Source organism: Sturnira hondurensis, unplaced genomic scaffold (genome assembly GCF_014824575.4).
Source record: "Sturnira hondurensis isolate 20B ecotype Veracruz unplaced genomic scaffold, ASM1482457v3 Scaffold0001918, whole genome shotgun sequence".
In the NCBI taxonomy this organism is placed as follows: Eukaryota; Metazoa; Chordata; class Mammalia; order Chiroptera; family Phyllostomidae; genus Sturnira; species Sturnira hondurensis.
This window is the reverse complement of record NW_028074549.1, coordinates 1,127,036-1,139,691: the sequence shown is the minus strand read 5'-3', so window position 1 is coordinate 1,139,691 and position 12,656 is coordinate 1,127,036. Positions and strand designations below refer to the sequence as shown.

Here is a 12,656-nt window from a genome sequence, read left to right as displayed (position 1 = left end):
TTAGTAACAGATACAGGACAAGCTGAGACCAGACATTGTTTGGGTTTTATGGACCTTTGAGAATTTTTAGGAAGAGTCCATATCCTTGGCACTGTTGCTCTGGTTCCTCAGTGGGGACCTCTGCAGCCAAGCTATTCCTCCTGATTCTTAACTGCCAGACATGTGAGTGGGACCAGCACATTTTATGTCTCTGCCCCCACTACAAGACTTGACATGGCTTCTTCTTTATATCCTTTGTTATAGAACTTCTGTTCTGCTCGACTTCAGGTGATTCTCAAGGGTAGTTGTATAACTGGGTAGCCTAGGGTCCAGCCTCTTGCCACCTTATACACACATAACACGAAGATTTGTGGGGAAGGAAATAGGTTTTTATTAACAGGGTAACCAATTTAAGGGGGCTGGGGGCATTCCTGTTCTGAGCCATCCTGACCCACAAAGCACAGAAAATCAGCCACCTCCAGGACCAGAGTCATTGTCCAAACAACTTGCCCCATCTTATCTGTCCTTTTGGAGTTCCAAGATGGCAGTGACATGAATGGCTCTCCATCCTCAGACTCACTGTGCACACTTGTGGGTTTCAGCCTTGCCATTGCCTCGCAGCATTTTCTCTTTCTCAGGGCCTGGGTTGTGCTGCCAGATCACTCCAATCAGTTGTGCAAGGGAAGCTCCAGCCTTGGGGCCTTGGGGCCTGAGGGTGCCTGCACACTTGGGGTTGAGGCACTTACCAGCTCATGCCTCCACGTGTTGCTCCCAGCCTCTATCCACTGCTCTCAGGGTGGGCCCTAGGGCTGGGATCCATTGAGGCACACATCCCAGCATGGGTCCCTGAAAGCTGGCTTCTGATCATGTGAGACATAAGCACTGACCACTCCCACCCATGGAAGAGAGCCCCAGGCTTCTGCCTGTGTTGTTTTAAAGTCCTCTCCAAAAATCCCATGTGTTGTGGGAGTGTCCAGCTTTTCAACCAATGTGGGCCATAAGTTTCGCATCCATGTACAAGGGCGCATGTTTGCCCAGGGTGGGTGTCTGGCCCCCACAGCTCATGCAGGCCACTGTGCAGCCTATGTCACCAGCTGTATTGATTGTTACAGTAGCCCCAGGGTGTGGGAAGGCCATCACAAGGTTTCAGTTGTGATTTCAATCTCCATCTGGGGGCTTCCCTTGACCCTTCCCCCTGCCTTCTCAAGAAGAATGCAGCCTCTGTGCCAGATCAGGGTTTCTCCCTGCCCCCTGCCCTTTCCAGTGATTTGTTCAAACCCACCAGTTAAAAGGTGTTCTATAATTTAGTTGTGAATTTGATGTGGTCATGGGAGTAAGCCAGCACTGCATTTATCCACACTGCAATCTTGACCAGAAATCTCAAAAGGCATTTTTTAAACAAATATTTAGGGCAACATCATCATGAAAAATAGGTTAATTCCTTTTTAAATTACAAGAAAAAATATAATATATGAAAAGTATAAGTAAAAATATTTAACAATTCTGTGAAATTGCATGTTTTCAGAGTGTTTTGCCAACAACATGCTCCATCAAGAGAAACTCAATCTGGTAAGTCTCTAAAATCTAGGATTATAGGTTTAAAGAAAGGTAAAGGTTTAGGTAAGACATAAAGTAGCCTGATTTACTAGCCTCACTGAATTAAAATACAAATCTGAATTAAAATTTTACATATAAAATTTTTCAGTGTCTTCACACAATATGTAATATAATTTACTAACTTTTATTTGCAAACTAGGCCTACTCTTGGTAAAGCCATTGTCTGGTGTCTTCCATCCTCACTACAATCAGATGACACCAAGACAAGGTAAAAAGCTCTGCCTTTTGAAATTCCTTCTTTTCTAAAAGATATCAGAATTTTATTCTTTTAATCCTCACCCAAGGATATGCTTTTTATTAATTTTTGAGAGAGGAAGGAGGAGAAAAATATTAATCAGTTGCCTTCTGTGGGTCCCCCCATCACGGATCCAACCTGCAACCTAGGTATGTGTCATACTAGGAACTGAACCTGCAACACTACAGTGTATGGGATGATGTTCCAATTGAGCCACCTGGCCAGTGTGAATACCAGCATTTTTAGTAGATAAAACTGATAAAGTACTGCATTGTCCCTGAATAAGTATCCTAAGAATGCATAGCTAGCATTTCAGTTTTAAAATTGGCCCCTGGCTAACTGGAACTGTGTGGTGTACCTTCACTCATGAATGGTTTCCACGTTCTCTGAAACAGCAGTGTCGAAGCAGCACTAGACCAGGAATGTTCCTTGTGGGCTGGAGTCAGAATGTCTTGGTAAAAGGATCAATTCTGTGTCATGCTAACTGCATTTTGTGGTGGTAAACACTTACAAAACATTTTTCAGGTTTTTTTTATAGCCTGATGTTTTGGGGAATAATAATAAGATATCCTAATTTATGTTCTTTTGAACTATGTGTTGCAAGTAAGAATTTGGAGTGTCTCATATGTAGTAAGCATTGGCCGCAGTTTAGGTCCTAATGAGGTTGGACTGGGGACATACATCACACTCCTTACATCACATTTTCTGAGATATTTTCTTTTCCTTCTTGATTTGGTATGCATAAAATAAGCTATTCATACTAAATGCCATTCCAGTGCAATCCTTTTTTTAACTTTGATTTTTTTTTGCTTTTTAGGAAGCCTTTTAAGTTATTAGGAAATACTATGAAAAGTTCTGTTGTCAGTCAGTGTTTACTGATAGGGAAAGATAAGAATAATGTATTAGTTTTAAAAAGTAGATTATAACCCTGTAGCAAATCCTTTCCCTCAAAGGATTGTTTATTTTTAATTCTTCTCAAAATTTTCTGTGTATACAAACATACCTGTTATACTTTGCACTTTTCAATTAATAGATCCTAGAAATCCTTCTGTATCAGCATGAGTGGGTCTACCTCACTCTTAAAAGGCTGCGTAGTAATTCATTCTGTGTATTATTCAGTCACACAGCTGAACCAAAATTGAACTAGCCTCTGCATGTTGGACATTTTAGGTTATTTCCAGTTTTTTTCTATCACGTTTAATATTATAGTTAGCATTTTTCTCCACTCAAGTTTGTGCCTTAGTGCAACTGCTATTAGGAAAACTTCCTATAAGTAATTTGCTGGATCAAAGAGTATAATAATGAAACTTTGGATAACTATTGACTGTCTTCCAAAGAGGCTGTACCAGCACTACATAATTACTAAAATACTTGCAAACAGTATATATTAAGCACCGTCATCTCTGTCAATCTGATAGGTAAAAAAAATTGTCTTACTGTGCGTGTCTTTACTTATGGTTGAAATTAAGTATATTCCCCTTTTAATCATTTATTTTCCTGTCACCAAATCTTTTTCTATTTAATGAATCTCTCCCCTGAGGTTTCCCCATATGCCCATTTCTCTACTCAAATGTCTTTTTTGGTATTGACTTATGAGATCTTTTTATATTTTTAAAATTGGCCTTATTACATCATATGTATTGCACCATTTAGTCTACATTTGCTGTATCTTTTGACTTTGTAATAACTTTTTGCATATTAAAGTTTTATATGTTATGCAGTCAAGCATCAGTCTTTTCCTTTTTGGATTTTGGCTTGTACTTGATTTATATTTTCAGCTCATTTTTCAAGAGTGAAGAGAAAAAGAGGAAAGAAGAAAGGTATCTCAACAAGCATTCCTATACAGGTACTTGGACTTAATTTTATTATAGCTTTAAGTTTCTTCTATAAACATCCTCATTTTTTAAAACAAAATTTTTAAAAGATTTTATTTATTTTTAGAGAGAGGGGAAGGGAAGGAGAGAGGGAAAGAAATGTTAATGTGTGGTTGCCTGTTACGCACCCCTAGTGGGGACCTGGCCTGCAACCTAGGCATGTGCCCTGACTGGGAATTGAACCAGCAAACCTGTGGGATTCACAGGCCGGCACTCAATCCACTGAGCCACACCACAACATCCTCATTTTAACCATTCTGGATTTCAGGTGAAATGATGATAGAACCATAAGAAATGAATATTAAGGAGAAGATATGTATTAGATACCCAAGTACATAACTCAGGAGATGATAGTCCCATAGCTCCTGTACACATCCCCGGTACCAAATTAGTAAGAAGAATCTGAGCCCGGGAGTTGTTTATGGTCTTAAAATGGGCAGAGATACAGCCTTACCTAGCCAAGTATTTCCCCACTGCATGACCCATACTTGACCTAATTTATAACATAGTTTTCTGGATTACTACTATATGTAAAGCATATGAAAATGTTTTGGGGATTTCGAGCAGTTTTTTACACATCAGCTCATATAAGCTAAATTAATATGAACCAACAATGTTCACCATCTGCTGTTTATACAAAAAGTGCTTGCCACAACTCTTGATGTACTGTTATACAAAACAAAAATACATTTGATTTTACATCTACAGATGAATATGGGGCATGATTATCATCATAGGCATATCATTGAATTATATATAACAGAAGATTGGTTTTTCATTTTATGCAACATTAAATGCCAACAGTAAAATCTGTGTAAAATAATCACGATTTTTCTGTCCTTCTAGCTACCTGAACCAATGATATTAAATAAGTCCACAAAACAAATGAAAGAAGAGGATGGAAGAAACACAGGTTTGCTACAAGTTTTGTCTGTAACAAAAAATGACCTATATATTACAAAGTTGGCATCCCATTTTATTCTTCTAGGCCTGTAATAACTATTAGAAGAGTAAAAAAGTTTGTCTTAACTACCTACTTTATTATAGCCCCAGCAGATCAAACTAAACTAGGTTAAGATGTTTCATAACTCTTTAGTATTAACAAAGGGTACATTTTTTGTTAGAGAAGCCAAGGTTGCCAGAGGTCAGAATATAGTGATTTGCCAACCCCTCACACTGTTGATTCCCTACTTTGCAGGTATCTGGAACCAGTACCTGTAGATTTGTTCTTTAAGCAGATAGACATCCCATAACAACACATAGTAACTAACTGAAAAAATGACAGTCTATCATCTCAAAGATTTCAAGCTAAATTTTAGAAAATTATCTTGATTCATATAATTATTCTAAACAGAATTTTCCATATTTTCATAACATTTCATTATTTCAGCTAGAAAAAATGAAGTATGATGAAATTACAATTAATAGTAAAACTGTATGTATATATTTCCTTAACTAATTATAATTATGCTCAGCTACCAGTAGGCAGGCCTGAAACAATGGCCATAAAACATTTCTTCTGTAATGTTTTTCTTATTGTTAGATGCAATTGTGAAAGCTGCTTTCCTTAAGAAATGTAAGGATGCAGGACTTCTTAATGATTTATTTGAAGAAATATTAGACAGACTTCATTCAATTCAAGAAAGACTTATGGACGAGACTACTTCAGAATCAGGTACTAAAACACCAAAATTCCTATATAGAGACTTCTCACAGACCTCCATGTAATATAAAACAAATCAAAAACATGTAACACATTTTCTGAGATATTTTCTTTTCCTTCTTGATCTCATTAATAAAATCCAGATCTTTTGTCTTTTATAAATCAACAGGATGTGGGTAATTCACAAACTCATTAATTTCATAAAAAGTACCAATACCCTGAAAGTTTTCATGTATTTTCCCTGAAGTGCCAAGCTGAGAGTAATCCGCAAAAGACTAGCACTTCAGAACCAGATTCAAGTCACACATCTATCCCCACCCCCACAGCTGAGCAAGCACACTTGTTGCTGAAATCTGAGAACGGCATTATGTTAGTTTTGATTTGACTCAAATTCTGTTCCTTAATAAACCAAGTGTCTTTTTTTGGTATTGTTCAAGTTTAGAGTTATAGAATAAGAAATTATAATGTTCAGATTGATGTTTGGCTTAGTTAACTGCGACCGTTCTTTAGGTGCTCTTTGGGAAGCTCAAGTTCCATTCATATGTGCAGGTATATAGCCACTTAGCTTTATTATCTATCTTCTGAGCTTAAAACCTTTATTGTAAATATAGCTTAACAGAAAGAAAAGTCTGAGAGTCTATATTTTTAGGCAGCGATATAAAAAATTATTTGGAAGGGATTATTTTCTGTAGTGCAAAACCAAAAAATGAAATTAACAGCAAATATTTCCAAAAGCTCATTCATTGCATTCTTGTTTATTCTTTTGTCTAGAGAGACCAAGCACTTCTCAAACTTGAGCATGCCCCTCAGAAATACATGGAGGGCTTGTTAAATCACAGATAGCTGGGCCTCACCCCTGGAGGTTCTGATTCAGTAAAGGTGCCACGAATTTGCATTTCTAACAAGTTCCCAGGTGAGGCTGCTGCTGCTGCAGTCTTAACACTAAAGTTCTACAATAGATAAAATGCTCTGTTTACTTTTCCTTTTGGTGGATTATTTTGTGAGGTTTCTGCCTATATAATTTAAATTAAAACTGAAAATGTTTTTCTCCCTCCAGACTATGAAGAAATTGGGACTTCACTTTTTGACTGTAGATTGTTTGAAGACACATTTGTAAATTTTCAAGCAGGTATATGAGTTATAATCAAGCAACAAAGTTTATAAATATTTATCACATATATTGAATATAATAGTGTTCAGGAGATAAAATTGTATTTCAGTGGACACATTGTTTTATTAAATGAAAAGCCCACTATAAAATAGTACAACCTCTCTCTCTCTCTCTCTCTCTCTCACACACACACACACAAATATGTAAATACATACAAGGCATACATGCACATAGAAAAACTGCACCCTAATGGAAACCGTACTTATCTGTAGGTAGCTGGATTATAGTGATTTCTTTTGTCTTCAGTACCGTGTTGTATTTTCCACATTTCCTTCTTTTTAAATATTTAATAATTGGATAACTGAAGTCTTTTTTAAAAAAGATTTTGTTTACTTCAAGAGAAGGGAAGGAGGAAGAAAAACATCAGTGTGTGAGAGATTCGCTTTTCATACACCCCCAGGCTCAGAACCTGGCCTGCAACCCAGACATGTGCCCTGACTGGGAATTGAACTGGTAACCTTTCAGTTGGTAGGCTGGTGCTCAATCCACTGAACCACACCAGCCAGGGCCACATTTTCTAATATATGTATAATGCTTTGTGTAGAAACAACAAAAATTGATTGCAAAATGGCAGAATATTTGGGCATCATGTTCAGGAATGAACAATGACAGGTGAAGAGTCTTTTGGACTCTGCCCTCAGGCAGCCAGGCTCTGACAAATCAAGCTGCCACTTGTCTTCCTCTCACTTGATACGATATACACATACTTCAATTCTTCCAACATTAATCTACAAATCCAGTGGGGATGGGAGTTGTGACTGATTAAAGCTTATAAAAAATGAGCAAGAATAGCCAAGAAATTTTTGAAAAAGAAGAAAATCTGGTGGAGGCAGAGACCTTTCTATAAAATACCATTATTGAGTAGGTCTTTTTGTCATTGTTTAAGATGCCTTCAAAACAGGCAAAATTTTCACTTACCTGAGAATCTGATCTGACTTCTCCATCAAGGCTGTCACACACAGCTGGGCAGCATGTGCACTGTACATCCTGGTGGAATATGGGTCAGATTCACACAGAATTTTTGGCAAATGGCTTCCCTGACATTGCACAAATACAGTGACCTACATTCCTCTTCCATGATGTACTTGTCTATTCAGCAAATGGTATTAGGACAATAAGTTCTCTCTGTGGACAAAATATTAGTTCATGTCCCTGTCTCAATATACATAAGCTCTTCTTAGTTTTGTTTTCATACCATACATTTCTATTTGAATTTTGTATTACATTTATAATCAGCAGAAAAAAAATTTTTTTAATCTACCAAAAATAGTGTAGCTTTTAACAGTGTCTTGAGAATGTCTCCATACTGCTATGGGAGTATCTGTGTGTTTTTAAAAAGCAGCCTTTTAAAAATCTTTTTCTAAAAAGCTTTACTTTGTAGGAGACTTTCATCTGTGGTTATTTCTCTTTCATATAAAAGTTATATCTTTGGAACATGTCATTACTTGGGTGGGTGAGTGGGAGTATGTAAGGTTACAATGTAGTATTTGTCATGAAGAGGAGACACTTTGTAATCTCATGAGAACCAATTTAAAAGGCTTAACTTTTGACACCCCAACTGATGAAGACTTTTTCTTAACTTAACCTTTTTAATGTTCCTGAAAGTTACCTACAGGTATACAGATGATCTAATATTAAGTATGAATTAATATTCTTCAGTTTTGAGGTTTTTAAAAAATGACATTGCCACTGCATAATCTCCCTAAGTTACCAGATTAAAAGTCATTCTATTAATAAATAAAAGGCTTTTGTATAAATTAAAAATTGGATACATTTGAATGAAAGATTTGCCCTTATCTTTGATATTCTAACCACATGCTCTCTCCAATCATCATCTCTCAACAAAAGGATTTAGTTTAGTATGAAGGTTAAACAGTTGCTGCTTTCGAGTTTTCAAAGATATACAAAAGGCACTTACTTTTTCTACTACAAATGTACAAAATCTTAAAGATTTAATGACCAGCTTTATGTATAATGCAACAGTTAAGTGGCACAAGCAGAAGCTTACAGGCGGGGACTATACCGTTGTATAATACATAGAATTCTATGAAGCAAGGACATAAAGGGACCAGTTCTTCACAAGACCCTAGAATCTTTTCCTTTGGGACACAGCACTGTGTACTATGCTCCTGCAAAATGAAAGGGAAATAGAAATTGTACATTATTTATAAAACCACTGAATAACCTGAAATCATTTTATTTCTTCTTATCATAGCATTAGAAAATAAAATTCATCAATTTGAAGAAAAACGGCAGCAGATGAAGGAAGAGATTAAGCTACTTCAGGACATAAAACAAACCTTGTGCTCTGTTCGAGAAAATAGAGACCTTAGGTTAAGTTCTACTTCAGTATCTTCTCTATCTTCTTAAGAATTACCATTTCTTAGGCCAGGAATCTGGCATAGTTGCAAGCAGGTTGAAAATTGGAGACCAGGCTGTGAAAGTAACGTATTTCTAGGACAAGGCCTCTCATGTCTCTCTGGTCTGCAACCTTCAATCCTCACTAGCTCTTATCTCTTCATGCCTAAGTGGGTGTTTACTGCCTCCCACTTACTATCTCACTTCTCCTACCTCTTTCTCCTCTCTGACAAAGTGTTTCTCAGATTCTAGAGTAAATTGGATCCCATCTCTCTGTTGATACATTGCCTCCTAAAACTATCCTTCTCCAGTGATCTAGGGTGATCCCAGTAACACCAGATGCTCCTAGCCCCAGGTCCGTTTGCAATCCTAAATGCTCTTTTGCCTTTCTCTGACTGCTCCTTCTACAGATCTCATACCAGTTCTCCCATTTATTCCAGCTTAGAGTACTTTCCCTTCATAACCCACTGTATCTTGCATCACACTAGTAGAGAATAACCTCTCTGAGCTCACTACTCATTACTCTGTGTTTATTCACTATTAAATTCCCAGCACCTAGCATGCTTGATAAATGTTTGTTGAAAACCCATAAACTATTTTTTATCTTTTGAAGACTATTTCCAGCCCATAATATCTCTAAGATATAATAAATCTGAATATTTTATTTTACTTTTACCAAATGTACCTGTCTTGTCACAAAGTCTGTTTTTTTAATTTCTTTTCAGCCACAGAAACCACATAGGCATACATTATCTTCAAAATAAACACTGAAATTTAAAACTGGACTCTGAGGCCCTGGCTGGTGTAGCTCAGTGGATTGAGCACAAGCCTGCGAACCAGCTTCCAGCAGGGGACCCACGAAAGGCAACCATACATTGATGTTTCTCTCCCTCTCTCCTTCCCCTCTAACGATAAATAAATAAATAAATAAATAAATAAATAAATAAATAAAATCTTTTTAAAAAATAAAAAATAAAACTGGACTCTGATTAAGAACATCAGTGAGAATATGCAAGAATGAAAAAAATGGTAGTTAAGATTTTTCTCAACCTTACAATAAACAAGTCAGACTTTTATGCCCCACCATATCTCACCCCTGAAAACCTTACGTTCACATTTCTAAATTTTTACTATAGTAATCCAATTCACAATAATGCTACATTTTATTCATAATGAATTTTATATGAGTCTCAGCATGGTACCTGGCATGTAATAAGTATTCAGAGTATCTGTTGAAAGAATATGATGTAGATGAAACAATGTGTCCATTCCTGTTGTAAAGGCCACATTAGTCCAAGTCATTCTTACCTGAGGGACAAAATCTAAATTGATGGTTTTCCAATTTGCCCACACATAAGAATCACCTGGGCAACTTAAAAAAGTACAAAAGCCAAAACTCCATCCCAGACCTGCTGAAGAAAGATTTCCCTTGGTCTAAAAGATAACTGTAACTCGACTTCCTCCCCTGACATTATATCCTATAGCAAAGCTTATCTGAGTAATAGTTTTGATACCATGATCTTTGTTTTAAAGAAAACCTTTGTCCCTCCACCTTCAAATGCAATCTGTCATTCACAGGAAAGAATTTCAGTTGTAAAGTAGGCAAATACCAGACAAACTGTTAAAACAGACCTGACTTTGTACTTTAGCTATATCATTTACTACTGAGAAACTTTAATCAAGTTACTTAATCTATCTACACCTAATCCTGCTTACCTTGTAGTACAAAATGTGTGCACAAACAAATGTATGTGCGGCACAGGGCATGGTGCCTGGCACCATGAGAAATAAATGTTCTCACGCACACACTCTCCCCTTGCCAATATTTCCACTTAATAGACCCTGGCTTTTCTTCATCCTAATCAAACAAATTTGCTTAGGTTAACTTCTGGAAGGCTCATTAGTAAGCTTCTGCTTGTGCCACTTAACTGTTGTTCTGGAAATGAGCTAAAAGGACACTTTTATGTTTTCCCCTACAATGCACAAACATCTTCAGATACGCTTCTCATAATTCTATGAGATTTTCTCTTGCTATCATGAAAAGCTGTTTACAAATATGTTATTGTGTTAACTCCTAACAATTTATACATTCCTGCTTCCCTTCATTTATAAGTACCCCAAAGATCCAGATCCATTTTTCTGCTGTGACAGTTCAACTGTATTATCTTTCAGCAGGAATAAAATCAAAGGATCTATAAGGTTGAGTGTGTATGTAGTTGAGAAATAGTTGACATGTGCATGGTGATACCTATTTTTGGCCTGATACCTGCTAGGACTCAGTACTGATTTTCTAAAAACTGTTACAAAATACACATAAAATTTCCCATGCTAACCATGTTTAAGTGCAGTTCTATAGCATTAAGGAAATTCACATTGTTTTTACCATCACCACCCTCCAGCCACAGAACTCTTCATTTTGCAAAACTTAACTCTGTACCCATTAAACTCCCCATTTCCTCCTCCCTGAAGTGCCTTGCAATCACAACTGTAATTTCTTTAACATTATTTATTATTTATTTATCTTTAGAGGGGTAGGGAAGGAGAGGGGGAGAGAAATATCAATGTACGGTTGCCTCTCATGCATCCCCTGCTGGGAACTGGCCTGCAACCCAGGCATGTGCCCTGACTGGGAATCAAACTGAGATCCTTTGGTTCATAGGCCCACGCTCAATCCACTGAGCTACACCAGCCAGGGCCCACAACTGTAATTTCTAACTCTGAATTTGACTACTCTAGGTATCTCGTATTAAGCGGAATCATACAGCCTTTGTCCTTTTATGACTTTTTAAAAAATTTACCATAATTTCATCAAGATTCATCTAAGTTATATAGCACGTCAGAATTTCCTTCCTTTTTATGGTGGTATATTATTTATTGATTTGTGGAGAGGGGGCACAACCAAATGCCTGTTTTAACAGATGACTTGATTTATTTATTATGTGTGATTCTAAACATTTCATAAACACAACCTATACATTAGAGTATCAAACACTGTTTCAGTAAGGAGTTTAAGAGTACAGTTAGGGCTATTTAAAGAAATATGAGTACTCTGACTTTCATTATTACAATAAATGAAGAAAGCAATTCAAAGAAGTTTTTATCTCCTCTAGAATTAACAACAAAACCAAGTAGAAAAATAAGTGTATTTAAAGAAAAAAAGACACTCAAGTAACTTTGAAATACTTCATTACATACACATTCATACAAATTACTTAGTAATATAAGAAGTGCATTTCACATGAATGAACTATGTATGGAAATGGACCTAGTACTTTAATTTGTGCTTTTTATAAATTTGTTTCAAGTAAAAGCAATAGTAAACATACTGAAGTTCATGTTTTGTCCAAGATCATAAGCCTATAGGACAGTGGTTGTTAGAAACACTATCCATCATAACTAATAAATTAGTGTGCATCTATCAACAATTATGAAAAATTCTTTCATGTGCAGAAGTAATTCTAATGACTGGGCTTTAATCACTTGCAACATGGTCAAATAAAAGGGGGCTGGCTGGGGCTTCAGGTTTGTATATATTTCACCTATCAATGAATACTTATATTTGGGCCCTCCCCTCACCCACCACACACACTTAAAAATACTGCTAAAAGTAATTGCTGCATTATCTTCATCTTCTTGTTAATTTAACTCTGAAAATGTATGTAGGCTACAATGTCAGATGGGAGGACCTTCTAAGCAGGAAAGAGTTTACTAAGAGAGCTCCCGCTAATGGAAATGAGTGTGGGCCAGAGGGCAGATGCA

General features: G+C 36.6%; 1 protein-coding gene across 2 annotated transcripts in view; it reads left to right on the top strand.

Moving 5' to 3' along the window:
• PHF11 (PHD finger protein 11) overlaps window positions 1–9,700 on the top strand; it is a 66,855-nt gene extending 57,155 nt beyond the window's left edge. Inside the window, exons 5-12 of one of the 2 annotated variants that reach the window (XM_037037869.1) lie at window positions 1,505–1,548; window positions 1,736–1,804; window positions 3,610–3,677; window positions 4,552–4,618; window positions 5,249–5,380; window positions 6,426–6,497; window positions 8,755–8,872; window positions 9,623–9,700. In XM_037037869.1, the coding sequence (XP_036893764.1) occupies window positions 1,505–1,548; window positions 1,736–1,804; window positions 3,610–3,677; window positions 4,552–4,618; window positions 5,249–5,380; window positions 6,426–6,497; window positions 8,755–8,872; window positions 9,623–9,668 (616 nt within the window). In that variant the 3' untranslated portion in view covers window positions 9,669–9,700. Of the gene's footprint in view, window positions 1–1,504; window positions 1,549–1,735; window positions 1,805–3,609; window positions 3,678–4,551; window positions 4,619–5,248; window positions 5,381–6,425; window positions 6,498–8,754; window positions 8,910–9,622 lie in introns of those variants that run through there. The other variant, XM_037037875.1, reaches the window with a different exon arrangement.
• Window positions 9,701–12,656: the final 2,956 nt, after the last annotated feature.